General features: G+C 48.3%; 1 protein-coding gene across 1 annotated transcript in view; it reads right to left on the bottom strand.

Moving 5' to 3' along the window:
• Nucleotides 1-22500, bottom strand: part of LOC143127674 (tetratricopeptide repeat protein 28-like) — a 156948-nt gene that overhangs the window by 36007 nt on the left and 98441 nt on the right. The window contains exon 5 of the mRNA XM_076289304.1: nt 15400-15907. Within this exon, the coding sequence (XP_076145419.1) occupies nt 15400-15907 (508 nt within the window). The remainder of the gene's footprint in view (nt 1-15399; nt 15908-22500) is intronic.

Below are 22500 nucleotides of genomic sequence, written 5' to 3'. Positions count from 1 at the left end.
TAGGCTCCCCAGAGAGGCTAACCCCAGCCACGAGTCCCCTGCTCCCACTCTGTTGTCGCTTGGCTCTCCATAAAATAATAATTACAGCCATAATATCAAAGCAAGCTGCATGGTCCCAGGGAGAGACGGAGGGGGGAAGAGAGACAGGGAAGGGAAGACACAGAGAAGGAGAGGAATGAGAGATGGAAATGAAAAGAGAGAGAGAGAGAGAGAAGCCTAAGAGGGAGATGGGAATTGAGTAAGAGAGGAAGAGAACGAGAGAGACTGAATGAGAGAGATGGTGATGGAAAGAGAAGACAGACAGAGAGAGAGAGAGAGAGAGAGACTGAATGAGATAGATGGAAATAGAGAAAGAGAGAAGAGGATGCCTGGAGCACGGCGGATAGAGGGAAGAGGGGGGGACGCCGTGGGCTGAGCGATTACGAGCGAGCGAGCGAGAACAAGAGTGAGACGGGTTTGGAGCGGCGGCTTTCAGCGAACACAGATGATCCATTTAGAGCCTCATCTCCCAGGTGAGGCTCCAGGCGGGAGCTCACGGGCCCTCAGGGAGGAGGCATGAGAGGGGAGGGTTGGAGGAGCCGAGGAGGAGAGGAGAGGAGAGGAGGAGAGGAGAGGAGAGGAGAGGAGGAGAGGAGCGATTGGGGCTTACTGAGGGGCCCTGGGTTGGGACTCAGCGGGGAGGCCAATGGGAGTGGGGATGCGCCCGCCGCCACTGTGGCAAACGGCATGTTTACTGATCTCAGCCGAGCGCAGCGAAGGACGCACATCGCAGGGGCTGAGGAAGATGAAAGCGGCAGGGAGGAGTGCGTGAAACAAACACGACTTCAAACGGCAAAAAAAAAAAGAAGCACACACGCGAGGCGCGCGCACGCTCGCCACACACACAAAACCTCAAACACACACAAGCTCAAAGCACTTGTCTTTCTTCTTCTTCTTCTTCTTCTTCTTCTTCTTCTTCTTCTTCTTCTTCTTCTTCTTCTTCTTCTTCTCGAACCCAGTCATGTTGTGTGGGATCTTACACTGGGGACTTGGGACTCGGGGAGCTGCCCCGATCTTTTTGAAGTCCCCCTGTTTATAGAGGGAGGGCAGCCTAAGTGACTGGCAAGCACAGAAGCTGTGCTGCCACCACCACCCCCACCACCACCCTATGGTCGGGCCATATGTCTCTCCAACTGCTGAAAGGTGGCAGGTGGGCTGCAAGAAGGTGACCCAGCAGGCCCCTTCTGGTGCATGTCAATCGCCAGCGGCCTGCGGTCGATTAGTCATGCTTCTGCAGGGGGTGGTCTGGAGTTGGGCGACAGGCTGGGACTGGGAGAACTCTCCGCCATCCCCGCGGCAACTGCGTGCCACTGACTCCGTTAGCGTTAGCGCTGCGCTAGCTAAAAGCAGCACAGACAACAAGCGCGCAGACAACAAGCGCACCGTCGCTCGGCGGTTAAGAGTTCGCGTTAACAGCCGGACGGAGCAGCTGTCTCCCTAAGAAGGGGACGTCGCCCCAGCAGGTGGAAGGGGGATAAAGTTGCACCTCCGACGGCTCGCGAGCAGGGAGAGCGTGATGCTTAGAGAACACACACACACACACACACACACACACACACACACACACACACAGCCGCTCTGGGACCCGACGTATCAATGACGTGATAACTACCAGGGACGTGTTCTGGCATTTCCGCGCTGATGAGGTGTTTGATTGCGCTACGCTGAGAGGAGGTGGGGAAGGGGGGAGCAGACGGAGGCTTTAGGAGATATGAAGAGCGCCGATATACACTTCTCTCCTGGGCTGAGTGCACTCGAGCTGCGGCTAAGCCGCGAATCCTCTCCTCTGGGGCCGGATCGTGCCAGATTGATGTCGGGGGTTAAAATCTCAACATACAACCTGCATGCAAGGAGCTAGGTAGAGGTTTACTGGCGGTTTAAAAAGGGATTTCGCTCAGGTTGGGTAACTCAAGCCATCGCTGGAACTTAATCAGGCACAAGAAGGTGGCTTAGACTCAGCTATTTAGCAACTTTCAATTATGCGATGTAGTTTGGGATAACATTTCAGACACTGTGATCACTAATGGCCTTTTATTTCTGCAAAGCTAATGACAACTCCAAATCTTTTACACATCACTGACTAAGATAATTGATCTGGAAAAGAGCCTCTTTCGACATCTTTGTGTCAAATGGGAATGCCTCATTTAGCATCAGTCCTTGTCTGAAGATGAGCAAACCCCTAATTTGGTGTGATGCTCTAATGTTGTTATGCAGTTAGTTATTATTGTCTAAGTTAAATAACTTTTCTCTACACTATGTAATCACACCCTGTGAAATAACACATGAATGAGTCATCTGTATTTGGCACACCTAGTATCCGAAGACGAAGACATTGACATTCAAACTGAACTGATCCATTGCGTTCCTACCGCTCGATGGTGTTCTATGCCCCTAACGTCGGCTTCCAGGCAGCGCTGCCACCGCTGACTTAAAGGCACCTAATCCTAAACCTAACCCCAACCCTAACACATCACATACTTGCACTGTGTGTAAAGGTAGCACTTATTGTAGCTCTAAAGTTTCCTATTACATTGGAGCATGAATGCTGCTGCTCATTTGTAAGTCGCTTTGTATAAAAGCATCAGCTAAATGAATAAAGAATAGAGGCAGTGCATTCTGCAATGGAGACTCTGACCTATATTTGTCCCAAGGCCTGCTTGCTGCTGTGCGTTGGAGGACAAGGAGCAGGGGATGGGGGGCGATGCACAGAGAGGAGAGGAGAGGAGAGGAGAGGAGAGGAGAGGAGAGGAGAGGAGAGGAGAGGCTCACAGAGAGCATTAGGGGATTACCCATCTCCCTATCGACCGTGGCAGGGATGAGAGGGCTCCCCTTGGGACCAGCAGACCAGGCTGAGAGGACACGCGAGCACCAGGGCCCTCCAAAACCACTGCCCTACTGCGAATAGATAAGCATCCCACTGCAAAAGCTCGTTTTCAGCGTGGGGCTGCTTGGTGTGTGTGTGTGTGTGTGTGTGTGTGTGTGTGTGTGTGTGTGTGTGTGTGTGTGTGTGTGTGTGTGTGTGTGTGTGTGTGTGTGTGTGTGTCTGTGTGTGTGTGTGTCTGTGTGTGTGTGTGTCACTGCACTGTAAAGGATACAGTAGCTTTGGAGTCACTCAAAGCAGTGCAACAGAATGGACCTTTGATCCAAGAGAGCTGCACCAAGGACATGATAGCTGATCTGGAGACTTTGCCATGAAGTGTCAAGCCACAAGATATAACAGTGGCCTTGTCTGTTCTGAACATAACAACCCCTCTGCATTGTATGTCCTGGAGACGACACTGAAGAAGTCACAGTTCAGACCGAGCTGCTTCAACTGTAAAGTGTGGCCGTGAGGAGGTGGCGGCGGTGACACCCCACAGTGTTCCGGAAGTTTCTAATCCTCCCATCAGCCAGACTGGGGAACATTCATATCCTGTGTGTATTCGGTGACACTTCCAGGCATTACCGCCTGTTTCCGTCTGTGTGCACCACAGAGTCTCGCTTACCGAGCGCCAGGCGGGAGAGGAATCGAGACAAAAACGCCGCGGCAGAGCGAGCGAAGAGAGCGAGGCTCAGCGAGAGACAAAACGCTCTGTCCCGCAGTAATATCCCTCTGTAATAGGTTTTCCATCAAATTTATCGCCCCCCCCCGCATTCCACTCGCACCGCACCCCTACCCGACACCACCACTTTCCGACATTTACAGCCGCCAGATAAGACACTGTGCGCCGTTGTCACTTTGCATTACCCAGTGTCCCTGGGTGTGACAGAGGAAGAGGCAGCAGCCACGATGGGGGTGGTGGTGTCGATGGGTAGAGAGGGGGGGGGGGGGACTGGCGGCCAAAAAGTTGCGATTCTGGCCAATCAGCACATCTCGCTCGTCTTTGGTCGCTGGCATGTGCCAAAAAATAAATAAATAAATAAAAAATCGGGGGGTTAGCTAGCACCCCACCGCACCTCACCCCGCCCAACGCTAAGAGGATTTCACAGACAAAAGGGCTTGGGCGAGTGTGCCGGGGTGATACCAGTGCCTACCCAGGCACCCACCTCACTCTTCAGCCCCCTCTCTTCCTCCACCCTGCCTCAAATCCCCGCGTTAACGCTTTTGTTAACGCTTCCGCTCCCGAAGTAGGCCATCGCTGCCGCCGCTGCATCCTCTGACGAGTCGAGTTTGAAGCAAACGAAGCGAGGGGAGTTCGCCGGGTGGGTGACACACACACACGAGCGGGCGCGTGCGGGCCGGATCGGCAATGCTGACACATTTTTCCCCGACGCGATATCGCCCAGTGTGAAGGACGGAGCAGAGAGACGCATTGTCTGCTGTCCTTGATCGTGGGCTGCCGGGGACACGCTTTTCCATGCCGGGATTAATTTCAGTGCCAACAGAAAGACTAAAGCAAATCTGCCGAGAAGTGAATTATGGCATTTTTCATGCAATCGGGCACAGGCTCCAGTTTACTGACGATTTCTCCCTATTCTATTCCATCTCTGTGATAATCACCTAGAGCTATACTACCTGTGTATGTTCTGCATATCCTCGAATCCTTGAATCCATACACCTAGGCTCAGAAAAAAACAAGAATGGAATTCAATTCTATACTTTGAGCACACCATCTGGTGAGGGAAATCCAAAGACCAATATTTCAGTAAGTCCAGTATTCGAAGGCGACACTACAGTATTTCTAGTACCTCTTAACTCTGAAAGAAGGACAAATAAATACATCTTATATAGTAGTTACATGCTCTCTTGGTATACTGTAAATCTGCCTCTATACACGTGCAGAGCCTGGGCCTATGCCCATTAAATGTACAAGGCCTTTGAGTACACCACATGCCTGCACACAGATGTGCTATACAGCATCTGCTAAACCAATCCAAACTCAGGGGCAATATTTACAATTTATACCCCAGTGACTAAAGTGAGCCTGCTGTCTGCCATCTCCTCTGTCTCTTACATCTTGTCTATGTCCAAAAGATTGTTTCGGTAACGACGACAAACGTTCCCGGCGCATGTCGATCTGTAGTCCTGTCAGAGGGCCGCCGTGCCTCGCCCAGGCTGTCAGGCAGCCCTGGGCTGGACTGTTCCCTTCTGTGAGCGGAAGCGCTCTGGGGAGAGACGTCCAGGAAGCGAACGCGGTGCCGCTGTCCCGGGTGGATGCCAGTGGAAATGGAACACCCTCTTTCACCCACCCCCCCCCTGCTCTCCCCCTGACCCCCACGGCTTCAAGCTCCTCTGCTGGGGTGAGGACCATATCAAAGCCCTCAAACTACCCTCTCCACACACACACACACACACACACACACACGCACGCCACACTACCCCCGCCCTGGGCTCAGGCTCTTAAAATACAAAGCTAATGTGACACATTTTCACAGAGCCACGTCCATAAATAGCAGCGCAAGGCGAGGGAGGAATGTCAGATTGGCTGCGTTTTAAAGGAGAAGCCCCGAGCTGCCATTCCAGAGCTGTGGGGCTGCTGTGGGCTTCGTTGTGGAACTGCTTTCAAAAAGTCCACCCTCGGCGGTTGGCGGCCTCTAAACACTGGCTCTGTGCATGTGTGTGTGTGTGTGTGTGTGTGTGTGTGTGTGTGTGTGTGTGTGTGTGTCAGGGAGGGCAGGAGCTGGACCCGAGTGTTTTGGAAACAACTTCCTTCTGCAAGGGAGCGTGAAGTGCACAAAAAGAGTGCACAAGATCTCCTAGTCTCCAAGTCCCTTCCCCAAGTAAAAATAGAATACATACAGCTTGGGTTACATATTAATTCACACTATGATTTGATTTAAAATACATGAACTGTGAAAGTGACTTTGAAAGTGACATCTATGCACATACATATGCATTATGGAAAATTCACACATTTCCTTACACAGAAATGTCATAGCCAAATTAGTGTAGTTGTGTTAGTATACTACATCAGGAACCAGAAGGGCTACTCTAACACCAACATCGGCTTTCTTTGTCTCTCTCTTTCTTCTCCTCTTACACACACACACACATACACACACAAAAGAAAAAAGAAAAAAAAAAACACAGACACCTCCCGCAGTCTGCCAGACAGGCCGAGTCCGACAGGAAAAGCAGGAGATAAAAAGGAGCGAGCGAGTGAGCAAGAGCGAGAGGGAGGGAGGGATGGATGGAAGGATGAGCGAGTAGGACGAATAAAAAAGCAGGGAGGTCTGCCAACACAAGCAGACACACACGAGCTGCCCACGGCCCTCGGTCCAGCCGGCTTCCTCTTCAGCGTCTGCTCACTGATAACCATCCTCCAGACTCTTGCACTGACCGGGCGCCCCTGTGTCAAAGGCAGCATAATTACATTCTGCTCCAGCGCTAGTGCGACACTATATCTCTCACATCAGCAAAGACCATACCTTTTCCAGCATTTTAATTAAATGGGAAAGCATATGGCGTGTAGCTAAAAGGTATAGTATATCATTCACTTTGACCATTAGACATTTTAGTGAGCAGCTAAATATTAGTGTCGAAGTACTGCGTAGTGTAAGTATGTGACCTTCAGTCAAAGATAATGACTTACTTAACCCGTATGAGTTTGGAGCAGCATCTGAAATGCGATGACAAATGGTGAGCGGTAACATATCGCTCATTGTGATCCTCAAACAGGTAGCTCGCCCGCCAGCTGGATGCACATCAAGTCATTTTATCAGTGTGTGGCGGAGCCGCCAACAACAAAAAAAAGCGCAATGAGAAACGGCTGGTCTCCCAGTCCTGTGTGTCGCTCCGTGTGAAGAGCTCTGGAAACGAGACGAGACGAGACGAGACGAGACTAGCTGCTATCTCTTGGAGGAGTCCACCAGCCAGCGTTTACTAGCCATTTTACAGGAGTTAACCTGCTCTCTGAGAGAGATAGAGTGGGGAGCCAGAGAGAGGGGGAGAGAGTGCCAATATTAATGCTGGCTGAGGTACAGCACCTGAGAGTGTTCTTGCCTAATGGACAGTGTTTGAGGGAACTGATGGCGCCCAACAGAGATAGTATGCGAGTTTAATGTATGTGCTCTAACCTATATGCACATTGACTTGCCCCACTCCATTTAGATATAGATTTTTTTTTTTTTGTCTATTATCTATCTCATTTGTGCTGCTGTTGTCTGCTGTTATCAATGAGCCATTTGGAAAGAGCTTTGTGAACGCTCCATTCCCACTGGCACTCTGCTCAATGTGGCAAAGCAGGCTTACTGGATCAGACCATTGATTTGGAGAGAATGGAACCGAGCGTGTGTATTTTATTGAAATGTTACCAATCGTTACAGCTGTTCTTGCTCGCTCTATTGTGATGGTGTGCTACAATGGGTTAAGAGGCAACAATCACACATACAATCACACATACATGGCCTCTGATAACTGTCAAGTAGTACTTGCAAGATGAATGAATCAGAAAATCAGTGGATGGTCTCGTGCACACACACCCACACGTGTGCACAGACGTACACACATACGCACAAACACACGCAGCAGGCACATGAGTTGCAAAAGACATCATGCAAAGCTCTGGGAATCCAGTTGTGCTTGGCAGCGTCCTGCATCCCGAGACTCCATTCAAAAGGAGCCTCCTTTGAGGTGCAGCTTTGAGAGACTCCATGCAGCCCAACAGCCCATCTTTAGAACAGCAGCACCACGAGCGAACCGACAACAGCAGCAGAGAGAGAGAGAGAGGGAGAGAGAGGGGGGGGGGAGAGAGAGAGAGAGAGAGAGAGAGGGAGAGAGGGGAGAGAGAGAGAGAAAGAAAGGGGGGGGGAGAGAAGTGGCCTCCTATTTGTGCTCACGGCGGCAGAAAGCGCAAACTTACTCCGCCATGCCCTGGACGCAGAGACGGGGCAGGGGCAGGGGACGCGACGCCTTAATGAAAAATGAAGCGTTCATACGAGACCCCTGGTCAGGGTGGGAAATGCTAAGCAGACCTTGCTGCGCACGCCCATAAATCAGAGTCCATGCAGGCCGAAGCTAGAAGGGCTCCAATAGAAGGGCCAGCTCCATTAGTCATTATTCACATCGGCTCCCCCTTACGTTACGCAGCCTGGCTGGACACTGCGTCGGGCAGCTCTTGAAGGTCATTCAAAGTACTCAGCCAAGTGCAGTGTGCTCCCCGGTCCCCACATTCAGCATTATTTTCCACAAAGGCTACAAAATGCTTGGCGGCACTGAGCCAATTGGTCAAGGTTTTCATTCTCTCTCTCTCTTTCTCTCTCTCTCTCTCTCCTCAATTTGAATGAGTGACAAATTGATGCAATTTAGTACTTTAGCGTGCAAATATGTCTGGGCTCCTAGATTTGAACCATGTATAATTACATATGTGAGGCAGAGCAGACACGCTGTCAGCAGCAGCGAATATAACCTAGCATGCGGCTAGCATGTGATGAGGATGCTAGTGCTGTGCTAGCGGCATGGCATCTAGGCACTAACCTATCGCACGTTAGCGTCACACATTTTTCACGGTGACACTTTTGCCATCGCAGGCTGCCCGTGAAAAATGGCCGTGAGAAATACACACAATGTATATAGAGTCTCACGGCTACAACATGGGATGTTAATAGTAAATTTATGAGTGGCCCTCGCCTCCAAAAAAAGATATCCACTAACACAGGAAACAGCTGTCTGGCAAGCTGCCTCTGAACTCTCTCTCTCTCTTTTTTTCTCTCCAGTGCAACAGAATCTGATGTGTATCCTTTCATCCTCTGTTCTCTCTCTCTCTCTCTTTCCCTTTCTCTTTTTATCTGAGACACACTCTCATTCACTGTGTTCAACAGCAGCAGACTCTTCATCTCTCACTCTCTCATTCTCATCTCATTCTTTTTCAAACACGAGAAAAAGCAAAAGCTCTCATTTCTCTATCCTCTTATTCCCCCTCTCTCTCTCCCTCTCTCACTCACTCTCTTCTCTCTCTCCGCCACCCTCCCTCTTTTCCCCCAGCTCCGCTTCAGTGTGCCTTCTGTGTCATTAGCTCGGTCCCTGCAGCATAAACTGGCCTAATGACCATGGAATGGGATGTTACTCCAAGCAGATAAAACGTGCATTTTCTCCCCTTTTACTCTCCTGTTTCCACTCTCTTTCCCTCTCTCTCTCTCTCTCTCCTCCTCCATGCCCGTCGTTCCCTCATCATCTCCTCTCTGTCTTTCTTCTCCTCTCCAGTGGAGAAGGTTTCAGACTGTTTTGACACCCCCAAGGGCTGGTTGAATGCCTCCGCAAATTTGAGGTCACACACTCTCAGAAAACTGCCCCCCTCCCAAACACGTGCGCGCACACACACACACACACACACACACACACACATAGGCATTGGAAACACACATTTGTGGCAGACTGTGCGGCGTTGCCTTGCTGTGGTGTGCTGTGCCACTGGCCTGTGTAGTCCAGCCCCCTGCCCTCTCCACAACGCTGCAGCTCTCCATGACACTGCTGCACTCATGCCGGCTCCCACAAAAAGGATTTTCTTCCAAACGGAGGTGAAGCAGAGGGTGTGTGTATGGACAAGTTTGGGTGTTTACACGGTATGTGTGTGTGGGAGAGTCGTGTGTGTGTGTGTGTATGTGTGTGTCTTTGTGTGCATGTGAGTGTGAATGTGTGTGTGAGAGTGTGTGTATGAGCATTTTCGTGTGGGTGCACGACGTGTATGTTTGTGTGTGTGTGAGTTTCTACCAGGACGCAAAATTGACCTGCAGCGATTGCAAGCCTACATAGATTATCACTGCCTATGATCTACTTTAAAATGGAGGAGGGCTCTGTGTTTACCTCTAAAGATGGTGTTTTTGTTGTGTTTTTGCTTTGTTTTGTTACTGGTACTGCTGTTGTTGTGTGTCAATTGTCTGCAGAGATGCCTTTTCTAGGCCATGTGACTGGGTAAGTGTTACCTCCAGCCATGTTCGCTGGCTACTTCGGCTGCTTTCTTTTCTTAAAATAACAAAACAATAGAGGAAGAGGGGGAGCACGGAGAGAGGAGAAGATTGCAGAATGCCTGAGTAAATGCATGTGTGCTAATGTATGTGTGTGTGCCAGAGAGGGAAAGAATGAGAGAAAGAAGGGAAGAAAGAAAGAAAGAAAGAAAGAAAAATGGGGGAGGGAGGGAGGCAGAGGAACCAAGAAACCCAGAAACAAAAAAAGGGACAACAGAGCTTCCTAACAAACTTATTAAAGCCCTCTTTGAAGTGAACAGGGGGTAGTGATGATAGCGCTGGCAGAGGAGAAGAAAAGTACAATTTGAATTGGCTTTCATGAATCGCGGAGAAATGCTATACGGTAAACAGAGTGCCTCAGCTTGAGCCTGAACAGAGATATTAAATATTGCTGACTAGGGATGTCCGCTCGAACACTAATGAATAATAAATAGGTGCTCAGAATGCAATATTTTAATATCCTTTATGGGTCAGTCTTTTTTTCCAGCGTAACCTCCGGGCAGTGAAGTGGTGCTGTATTAGAGGTGTGTTATGGCCAGGGAGAGGCAGCGCCGCATGGCACCGGGGCTGGAGCTGGGCTGTCAATCCAGACGAGGCGGGCGGGCGGGCGGGCGAGCGAGCGAGCGAGCGAGCAAGCACCTCTCGCACAGCGCGCATCATTAAAGCAGCGCTCTGAGCACATCCAGTCAAAAACAAAAAGGCCTCCTAAAGAGAGAAGACAAAAAGCTCAGCATCTCACTCTTGCCCCGGCATTTTCCACAGGTTCTGTTTTTTTTTTTCTTGTTTTTTTTTTTTTTCTTCTCTCCCCCATTTGCTCTCAACCATCTTGTTTCAGATTCTGCCTTTAATTTTGTATAGCACACACACAGACACACACGAACACACACATACACAAACTCCCACCCTGTTCATCAAAACCACATCTGAAAGGCCCTACAAGGCAGCGGAGGCAACAACAACAGGGCCATAATTAACCAAGGGGGCCGAGTCAAGCCTCCTCTCCTCTCCCTACCAGCGTCATTATTCAGCTCTATGCAGATCAGCTATTAAAGGTAATTAAGCCATTCATCAAGTCACTTTCAATTACCAGGAGTCTGACAGCCCCAGATTACAATCACTAGGGGTGGGACGGATCGGGAGAAGGAGTCAGAGGGAGAGAGAGAGAGAAAGGAGGAGGGAAAGAGAGTGTGTGTGAGAGAGAAAGAGAGAGAGAGGAAGAGAGAGAGAGTGTGTAAGAAGGAGAAACCGAAACAGGATCATTATACACCAGGTGAAATAGGCAGAGACAGGCACAAGGTCACTGCCAAATCTGCCGCCACCCACACTTCCCCACCCCATGATGCCTTGCTGCACGCCTCGGGGCGAAAAGGGCGGTGTCCAGCGTGCAAGGGCTAATGAGGCTCCATTCATTATCCTCCAGCCCCTCTGTAAAGGCGCAGGCTGTTAGCACACGCTAATATGTCTTAGCCTGTATGCCTCAGCTCAACCGCCACAGATAATGAAAAGTCGTGAGTGTGTGTGTGTGGACAACACAAGTGCTACACTGGAGTCGAGCTCGCTCCCTACGAGGCAGGCATGCTAGCAATGAGGCTGAAACCCACAGGTGCTAGCTTCTAGCTCTAGAAAGGATGGAAAGCACTAGCAATGATGTAGTGACAAAAGCCTATGAAATGTTTATGAAATCCATTGACTTGTAGCCATTGTAGCCATTACAAAAAAAAAAAAAACAGTTGGCCACTCAAAACCTTGCATGGCAAAGTTAAACTAATCTCAACTTATCAGGCGTTTGGAGATGAGCGAATCGCCTGTTGTCTGAGTGCAGCTTTAAGGCGTTGGGGAGTGACGCATACTCACCGCACAGCCTCGTACTCTGCTGGCAACCGTTACACGGGAGTGTCCGCCACCCAGACTCCAGAGACCCAGAGACATCGGCTGTCATCTCTAGTTTACGGTCACCAGCCGTCATATTCCCCCGCACCTTACATATTTATGAGCGAGTCCGGCGCCAAGAGAGGCTGGTAGGTATTAAAAAAGGCCGCAGGGGTGAGGTGTAATTGATGCTTTGACAGGGACCCCTCGGCCGTGCTTGCTCTCATCGGCGCATTAGGATCAGAGTGCGATTCATCTTTAAAAGGCCATTACGGCTCCCCGTCCTCCATTAGGGTTCTAGCTGAGACAGATGCTAATGGCTGTTTCTCACCCCGGTAATAAGAAATAGATTTCATTTGTGCAAGCGCGATGGCATCAGATAAAGGTAAACGCAATGAAGGAGCCGAGGCATGTGTTTTTTGCAGCTTCTCCCCGCGTCGCTTTGATGCTCGGCACAATTGCATTTCAGCTACTCAAGGAGGACTGAGCTGAAATAATGTCTCGAAGGCCAATGTTGTGCACCAGCACTAAGAGACTGTTGCTATTTTCTTGAGAGAGAGGACTTAATGGCTTGCTTCACCACCAAAAAAAAAAAGTGATACATTCCATTTGATGTGACATTTAATCACGCCTGATTGTTCTGTATTGATACAAAAGTGCAAACAGATTTATTAAACACAGAGTCTTTAAGTGGCTAATGACATTTTAAGGAATGAGGAGAATGGATTTTTCTAGAAATAATGCATTTTGTTACAATGGAGAAACACAAAAAACATCAAAAACAGGATCAGCAGTCGATTCCCCCTTTTCACTGGTAAAAACATGCTATTGAATTTAACTGAATTTATGTGTCAACGAGACACGTGGTCTGAGTAACAATGGAAGTACCTTCCTGTTTATGACAATAATAACAGAACATTTTGTTACCGGTAGAAGCTGCATGCTTGTGTGGTCTGCATGTGTGTGTCTACTGTTTAGTGCATGCATTTGCAAAAGTGCACTTTGAGTGAGTGCATTATGTTTAGCTGTATGTATGCAATGAATGAATACATAGCAATAGATGGTGGTATGTGAGTGGGTTTATGTGTTTGTGTGTATGTGTGTGTGTGTGTCTGAGTGTGTGTGTGTGTGTGTGTGTGTGTGTCTGCGTGTGTGTGTGTGTGTGTGTGTGTGTGTGTGTGTGTGTGTGTCTGTGTGTGTCTGTACGAAACGATCAGTGGGGTAATACTGGCTTAATGAGGTTGCAAGTGCCATCCTAGCGTTCCTGACAGCCGACTGTGGATCTATAGGGCCGACCCTGTTTCGTGTGCAGCCTCTTGCACTAGGAGGCCTAGCTAAGTTATGGTAATGGCACCTCGGTTCAGAGGGGGACTATGGCAATCTCTTTGCAGAGGCACAGGGGTGAGAGAAGCGGGCAGAGAGAGAGAGAGAGAGAGAGAGAGAGAGAGAGAGAGTGTGATGCATTATTTATACTGGTGATATACAAGCCTAGGTGAGTTATTAGGATCCCTGGGCAACAGGAGCAAGAGAGAGCCGAGCTGAGAATAATATGGACATACACACAGGGACCGAGTTGTATGGAGCTCCACGGGCCCATGAATTATTAATACCGAATCAGTTCAAGAGCGGCACGGGAGGAACCTGGGGCAGATAAACGACAGCGGGGATGGAACCTCCAGCTTCTGCCCGTCTAATTTCTGAGGTGGGCTTTTCTTAAAGGGGTAATCTCTCTCCAAGAGCCTGCCGCCGACTCCTCCGACTCTGAAGGATGCCTGAGACGGAAGTGCGGCGCGTGTGGCGGGCGAGGCCTAAAGCTTAGCGGCTTTCTGATAGCCGCGGACGTCTTTTGTCGTGTCAACATGCCATTTGGACTGAGCGGCGCACCGGCGCCAGGTGAATGCTAATTCGTCCGCGGCCCAGAGGCTGAGTGTGTGTTGTCCTTCCCCTCTTTTTTCCTGTGGCTTTCCCCGTTTCCCAGCGGGGCCCTGGATCAGTGGATGGATGTGAACACCGGCTACCTTCCAATGACCTTCCAAATTCCCCTGACGCTCTGGCAAACACACTCAAAACATTTACATCTGGGGACAAACAGCGCTCTTCAGGAGTGAGAGAGAGAGAAAGAGAGAGAGAGAGAGAGAGAGAGAGAGAGAGAGAGAGAGAGAGGAGGGGAGAGGGGGGTGGTGCATCGTTAACAAGCAGATGTTTCCACCGTTGATGAGGAGGTGGATGGGGAGCAGAAGCCATATCTGTAATGTTTATCAGCCAGGAAGGAACTGCCGATGAGGGACCTGACGACCGAAGACTTTGCTCCGGAAGCTTCCAGAGACATGGCCAGAAACCCAGTTGCAGGTGTGCTCGTTACGACCACACTTTTCAAGCAGGGTTTCATGCAGGTGCATGGAAACATGAATGTGAGGCTTTTGATAATGGACCCGATAACGTCCCTATGAGAGGGGAGCCGAATTGCTTCCACGAGAAATCTGTCGTTAACCTCGCCTCCTTCTAATTTAGTATAATGACTGAAATTATGGTCCACAAAAAATAACACAGCCTTTCAGTGATCAGTAGAGCCAACACAGCTGTGAGTTATACAAGTTTCAATCCTTATTAGTGCCTGCTATCTAGTTTCATTTTCTCATGTAGAATGGACAGAAATGAACACTGAATACTGACACAAAACGTAAATGTAAATGTAAACCAGGTCTCTGCATTTATCCCATCCGTGAATTAGTGAACACACAGAGAGGTGAAGCACACACTAACCCGGAGCAGTGAGCTGCCTTGCTACAGCGGCACTCGGGGAGCAGTGAGGGGTTAGGTTCCCAGCCGTTCCCACTGGTCAGGGATCGAACCTGCAACCCTTCGGTTCCAAGCCCGAAGCCCTAACCAGCAGGCCACGACAGCCCCAAAGAAAGCATGGCCCAAAGATTTGACTTGACAAATTGCAGTACAGAACTCAATGTGATTTTTTCCTTCATCTGTAACTTGGTCGCATACAGCTAAAACTCAAATAGTAAATCAAGGAGCTTAACACCATATGACAATCATATGATTAACTCCAGGGGAGTAAACCCACTAACACAATGCATACCCTTCAAGTGCTGTAAGCTGCTTTGCTAATAACATCTAAACTACATAAGGGGGATTTTATATGTCACACAAAAGAGACCTATCACACTCATCTTGTCTTTCCTACCTTGACACAAGACTGTACGGTCCTGATGGGAATGTATACAATGATTTACTGAAATCGATTGACTGTTGCTGCAGTTCATTCACTGATTCATTGGCATTGACACATGCATTGAGTTATCTTCTGTGTTCAATTACCACCATCATTGTTGTGTGCCAAAATAAAGTATCCTAAAAAGAGAAAGGATATCCGCACACTGCATTCTATGCTCCCAGTTTAATGGCAGGTTACAACATTTCGACCACTCAGGTCTTCGTCAGGTATAAAGATTTTCAAGGCAATGTGCGGATATATTTTCTCTTTTTTCAACGTTTTTGCTAGTATCCAGCACCTGTGGAATTTCTATAGATGTGCGCACATTTCTACACTACAAAACAAAGTATCCGATCTCATGCCATTTCCACTCCAGGCCTTACCGAGGTTTGAAGAGGCTCTGCCCTCTGCGGCGCGGTCCTTCAGCTCCTCGGCGATGACCAGCTGCTGCTGGTGGTACTGCTTAGCCCTCTCCAGGTCCTGCATGCAGCGGGCGGCGTGGCCCAGGCCGGCGTATGCCCGCATCTCGATGGCCTTCTCCTCCAGCTCCTTGGCCAGCTCCAGCACGTGCGTGTGGTAGGACATGGCCTTGTCGAAGTTGCGGTGGTAGTGGTAGGCGCTGCCCAGGTTGCTGTAGGCGCGCGACTCCTCGCGCTTGTTCTCCAGCGTCTTGGCGATGCCCAGGTGCTGCTCGTGGCACTGCACGGCGTTCTCGAAGTCGCCCATGGCGATGTAGACGGCGCCCATGTTGCCCAGCTCACGGGCCTCGGACAGCTGGTCCTTTGATTGCTTGGCGAGCAGGACACACTGTTTGTGGCTGGCCAGAGCGTTGGGGTAGTCCCCTATGGATGTGTACACATGGCCCAGGCTGCACAGCGCGAGGGAGGCGGCCTGTGACCAAAGCAAAACAGAGACACACGCAGAGAGGGCAGTCAGGGTCATTTCAAAGCACCATTTTCAAAGCAGTACTTTCAGACTGAATAAAAAATAAATCAAAATCAACGCTTCCTACTCAAGATCCCTATTTTCTATTTTCTCAGCAACACAAGAGGTTCCTTCTCTTCCTAATCATAAATTGAATTGAGACACTTTCCTTGCGCTTCCATCCTACTTCAAAAAACGAAACAAACAAACAAAAGTGCAAAACAGAGCACACACACAAACACACACACACACACACACACAAACACACACACCCACACACACACACACACCCACACCAACTCCAGCAATCTCTTTGGGGGCTAAAGCTGCCAAGGGACCCAATAACAAACAGCGAGACTTTGCCTTCTCTCTGGGAGACGGTGGGGGGTAAACTCCGATGCAGATTAGCCCAGTAGAGAGCTTGTTTCAAAGCCCACAGTTTGCCCACTGCAATCTGTGTTATGGCACACTCCAGAGTGAGGGGAACAAAGGCATCATTAATGAGGGGGTGAGAGAGGGAGGGATGGAGGGATAGAGAGAGGAAAGCAAGGAGAAGGGTTTCTTACAGAAACAGTGGGGAGGAGATTCAGTGTCACACTGCAAGACACAGAGACCTGCTGACTCACTGATTTGCACGATCTGTGAATATCGCTCACCGACAAAGGGTATCACAAGTTCATAAAAAAGAGAGTTTGTCTTCCATAGCGAATGTCGTACTAAGCGAAAAGGTACGTCGCAGTATCTCTGTTTACAATACTGAGGTCCGTGTAAAACAGGAAAACAGTAACATGACCAAAATTCGTCTTCAAGAATAAATACTGCACTGGCTGTAAAGCGCTATTACATTTATACACTACATAACATACCTCCTAGGGTTTGTGTTGATAAAAGTGCCCCATGAACTAGTTCCTCCAAACATATACAAGGAAGACCATTAAAGTTCATGAATGGGCCTCTGTGTGAGGCATGCATAAATATTAAGAATAATAATTGTGTCCTACAACCAAGGTTTAAATATGTTCTGGTAGTTTTTGTGGAATCTGTCACATGTGTATTTCTAGAGGATAACATGGCCTAATGAAAGACCACAGCATCAGTGGTAGGGGGAACAAAATTGCTTCTAGGTCCATTTAGATTCTTCAAATAACCACAGTAATGTGAAAAGGGTGCTGTTATCACTGTCACTGAGGAAATTGTAAGAAAGGTGCAGGGCATGAAACATGAAAGAAACACTACCATAGAAGGCAGTGTGATATTATTTTAATAAGCATCAATAAATGCAATGCAATAAATATAATACCAAAGATCCTTAACGCGAACACTGTCTTTTTGCGCCGACGTTACAATATCAACCGTCTCTGATAATACCTTTCCATACAAAAGAAGGTTCCAGCAATCTTTGCCCATTTACTCAGGTATGATGGCAACACATCTAACCATTTCAAGCAAAATACAGTATGCTCTAAATACACTGTTTTTCATTGACCTTTTCACAGGAAATATCATTTTAACATAGATTAAACTAAAGTCTGTCATCTCTGACCTAATTCAGCTGAGAGATGATATCCACGGCCGCAAAACCTCGCTCGACATGGAGCTCATAGGCCGACCCTGGGTCCCAGGGTGACGCATGCTGCAGGCTTATTAAGTGTTTACATTGGCAGTAAACAGCTTAGGGTTTGGAGCAGCTGTCTTTGTGTGGACAGATGTTGTATTAATTGGCGCGAGCCAGCTAATATAACATCTCCATCAAGGGGGTGTCTACTCGTGGCTTGAGGGGGGCATATTTTAGAGAGCACGAGTTCACGGGAATCAGAAGCGGAAATCTGTCCGCTTCGGAAAAGTTGCGCCCTCGAAAGGGTTACTCGGAGTTGGTATGGGAGTAAAAAAATGCGAGATCTGGCTGCAGTCACACATAACTGATGAATTACCTGCTGTGGTCTGTTACAAATTATGAGCTGCTATTATTACCCTCTAATTCCATGTGTTTCAGGACGGTAAATCCATGGAGGTATTTCTAAATGCTTAACTCTGTCACTGCAACATGCTTACTTAAAAAACAGACTTTTCCCTGTAAAAGTATAAAGAATTGTATTCACTCTACGAAGAATGTTAGAAGCATACCGACATTAACTCCAACTATGCAAAATAAATCCCGAAACAACCAGTGTTTAACCAAAGGAGACCTTTTCCCCGAAAATGCAGACAGATTCTCGCTAACCCCTTGAGATTAAGGCCATTTTGAAGGCCTTGGAAATGCACTTAGATTAGTATTTATCACAAGAGTCTCTCCTCTCTATCTCTGCTCTGCAAACACACTCTTTCTTCCCTTCCACCACAGAGTTACTAAATGCCTGGAACCAATTACTGACTTAAATAAGAACTTCCAGAAGTTTCCTCCACTGCAGAGACTTTGCAAGACATTATGCAGACCCGAGCAGGCCATTACCTCTCCGTCACAATTGTTGCTGTTTCATGTTCTGTGATACCGCATCTAGGACTGTTCAATTGCACAAGCCTTTTGAAGCTTCTCCACAACCCTCTAACCATACACCATGGCTTGAAAACAGAAGGGAGCTTTGACTGAATACTCTACCTATGGGCGCCGTTATTTATTTATAAGTGTTCTTATTGCTATTTTCAGTCAATTAACTATCTAATTAACAGCCGAGGAGATAAAAAATGTGCTCTCATGTTCACAGTTTATCTTGCGACTCGCTGTTTCACCCCCTAGTCGTCATCGCCACCTCACTCCTGCCTGCCTGGGAATGTGAGAACAGAGAGGACCTTTAAATATTTCCAGGCAAATTCTTTTTCTCGGTATGGGATTTATTTATTATTGGTTTGATTCTATTCCGTGCTCGGGCTCTTATCACGCGCCTCCATTCTCCCACTATCCGACCTCATTACATCTGTGGGCCGCCGTCTGATTGTGTTTACAGAGGCCAAGCAGACTCCGGATGATTTGATTAATCCAACCGTCGGCCTTTATAAACTGTTGATAAACCACTGACTCTTATCAGCAAACAGACTTTTTTTTTCCGCTTTGGGTTAGCACTGAGAGGTGAACTGGACTGCAGTCTCCGGGGGGGGGGGGATACCAGGGTATGATGGGTGTTCTCCGGGGGCCAGTGTTTGGCCCTGTGCCAAAGGATGCATAGCTCCCCTGTTTTATTTTCCTTTGCTTTAGCGGGGGTAATTTGGTGGAGGATGATTGCTCTGCATTATGGAGTAACTCCCTGGGGGTCGCTTGGCAGGGTATCAGCCCAGTCTATGACATCTCCAGTGCGTGCTCAGGCGCTGTGACACCACCTTATGCCTGTGTTTACGAGCTAATGTGGAACAATTAAGTCCTAGTTTTGTTCCGCGGGATTGGTTTCAGAAGATGGCGCGCCGGTGATTTAGCTTCGTCAGACGCCCTGAGTGTGTTTTATTTCGCTGACGACACCTGTGGGAAGATGGTCCGGCTCGACTCCGCCACTATAACTCACCGATGCCTTATTCCGAGTCCAAAGCAAAAAAGTAATTGGTTTCAGTGGGAAAACATGTGCTTCATAAACATACCACAAATATTTCTGTGGTCGAGAAACTGTTGGCTTGGGAAACAGAGGAGGGGGCTGGTGGTTAAGGCGCAGATGAGGTGTTGATAGAGCATGGAGTCGTCGTGTAGAGATTGCAGAGGCGCTAACTCACCCCCCCCCCCCCCCTCTCCCCTCCCTCAGGTGACAACATGAACTTATCAGGGGAGAGTGTTGGTGAGGCTCCACCCTGGCCATGCTGAGCTCTGGGCATTGTCACCGACGTCAAACAGCAGTCTGTGACCTGACAGCCAACTCTGACATTTACTCGCATGTTAGAGATAATTTAAGAGAAGATCATCACCTTGATGATCTTTGTTTTCTTTAAGGACATGGTCCGTTTTTAATTGTGTGATTATTTTATTCCAAATAATGTCAGTGAAAGGTCTTCTTCACTCACAGATAATACAAAGCAGAGATAAGTGGCTGCTATAGGTCAAGAGCCATACTCGTTACATAAACAAGTAGTAGATTCAATTACATTCCAGACCACGACGTACAATAGCACTATCTAAGTATAACAGAATCCACAAGTTAAGACAGAATTCCTCAAAGAATTGTCTACTGATTAGCCTTAAACTGCTCGATTAATGACACTGCATACATTTTATATATGTATACACTGCCAACCTTGGGCCTGTTTATGCTTGTACATCCATCTGCATGTGATCAAGTGGTGCACTGCTTTGATGAGCATATAGTACCAGTCTAGACAACGCGCTGTTCCCAGACGGAGGTCCTCATGCCCTGATCCTCCTCTGAGATAGCGCAGGGGTGCCTGGACACAATCACATGTCCTCTCACATGCTAACGCTAATGCATACGCAGGCACCATCAACTGCAGGACCAGGGACGCGATCCCATTAGCCATGGTTCCCATAACCAAAGTGCATGTGGCAGGGGTACAGAGGAGCCCTCTCATTGAAATGTTGCTTGCATTGCTAGCAGTGGGACAGTCCATTACACAGTGAATGCTATCTCTGGAAAGCGAGATAGCTGTCGAGGCGCTTTTTTGCCAAGTCATCAGTTTTTCCTTCCCTGAGCTACACGGAAAACCTAGTTAAGGTCGATTTTTTATGGCGCGAGTAAGCTTTCTGAGCACGTCCTCTGTCGTCTAGTGTTCATACTACCCTGAACATTTGTTCTTATTTTGGAAGGAGCAGCTGTGATAAATGCGTTAGCTCTTACCTAATCATAAGCAGACTGAAATTCGTTGTGCAGCTCACAGATTGCATCATTCAACCTGACAAAATACTCAGCTGAAGGCTCACCAATATTGTTGTCGTCACTTGAAGCCTCGGGAGAGTGCTGTTCTCCTTTCAACTCGGCAGTGATAAAACACCACATAGCATCGCACGCATCTCATCATGTCTCATAATGTCTCATCAAAAACGCCTGGCTAAGATGATCTGAAACGCCCTACAACGGCTACGGATACAACCAAGAAGGGGATGGAGATGGAGATGGAGGCATAAATCCAGAAGGAAGATGCAAAGACATTTATGAGCAGAGGGGCAAATGTAAGACAAAGATGAAATGGAAAAAAGAAAAAGAAAGAGAGGCAGAAAGAGAGAGGCAGAATGAAAAATAGAGAGAAAGAAATAATGGAAGAAAGAAAGAAAAAAGGAAGAAAAAAAAGAAAGAAGGAAATAAAGAAAGGAGGAAATAAAGAAAGGAGGAAATAAAGAAAGGAGGAAATAAAGAAAGGAGGAAATAAAGAAAGGAGGGCTGTCAAACAGCACTCTACACATCCCCTGCCTGTGTAATCTCCTGCTGGTCTGGCCTGCCTATGCCCTCACCAACACCCCTCATGAGCACTCACACACACTAATGGGATTAAAGCTGCAGTCAGATACGCCACACCACACTGACACACACACACACACTGACACACACACACACACACACACCACACTGACACACACACACACACTGACACACACACACACACACACACCACACTGACACACACACACACACTGACACATACACACACACACACCACACTGACACACACACACACACTGACACACACACACACACACACACCACACTGACACACACACACACACACACCACACTGACACACACACACACACACACACACTGACACACACACACACACACACCACACTGACACACACACACACACACACCACACTGACACACACACACACACACCACACTGACACACACACACCACACTGACACACACACCACACTGACACACACACACCACACTGACACACACACACACACAAAGACCCACATATAAATATATATACACACACAAACATGCTTCTGCACACAGACACATGCTTAAAAAAGCATTAAAACAGGCACAAACACACACACACATAAAGCCATACCAAGCTAAAGCAAACTCAGAACCAGACTCTGGTGGAGCTAGCCAACTTAATAAAACCAGTACTCATTACACATAAATGAAAATGACTGTACACACACCGTTACACACACAGGTGGGCGCGCACACACACACACACACACACACACACACACACACACACACACACACACACACACACACAACAGGAGAGGATGGAAGCAGCAGGAGTGTGTCTTCACCCTGACAGTCTTCCTGAGCTAATTGCAGAGCTGTGTGAAGCTCAGGCTGAGCACTTCCCCGCATCAGTGTTTCCTGTAATGAGGCAGGTCACATCAGACACACACACACACACACACACACACACACACACACACACACACACACACACACACACACACACACACACACACACAGATACACACATAGCCACATAGACAGGGACACAGACACACTCAAAGACAGACAGGCACAGGCACCACTTGATTATTGAGAGGGAGGGAGGGAGAGAGGGATGAAGACAGAGAGAGCGAGAGAGAGATAGAGATAAAGATGGAGGGAGAGGGATGGAGAGATAGAAAGAGAGCGAGAGCAGGCAAGGGGGATGAAAGGAGAGGTGAGAACAGAGGAGTGGAGAG

This window comes from Alosa pseudoharengus, unplaced genomic scaffold, assembly GCF_046254945.1.
Source record: "Alosa pseudoharengus isolate Yale_2024_CS ecotype anadromous, Long Island Sound unplaced genomic scaffold, YU_APseudo_1.1 YU_APseudo_1.1_scf_17, whole genome shotgun sequence".
Taxonomy (NCBI): domain Eukaryota; kingdom Metazoa; phylum Chordata; class Actinopteri; order Clupeiformes; family Clupeidae; genus Alosa; species Alosa pseudoharengus.
Note: the sequence above shows the minus strand (reverse complement) of the source record. Positions and strands in the feature narration are given on the sequence as shown.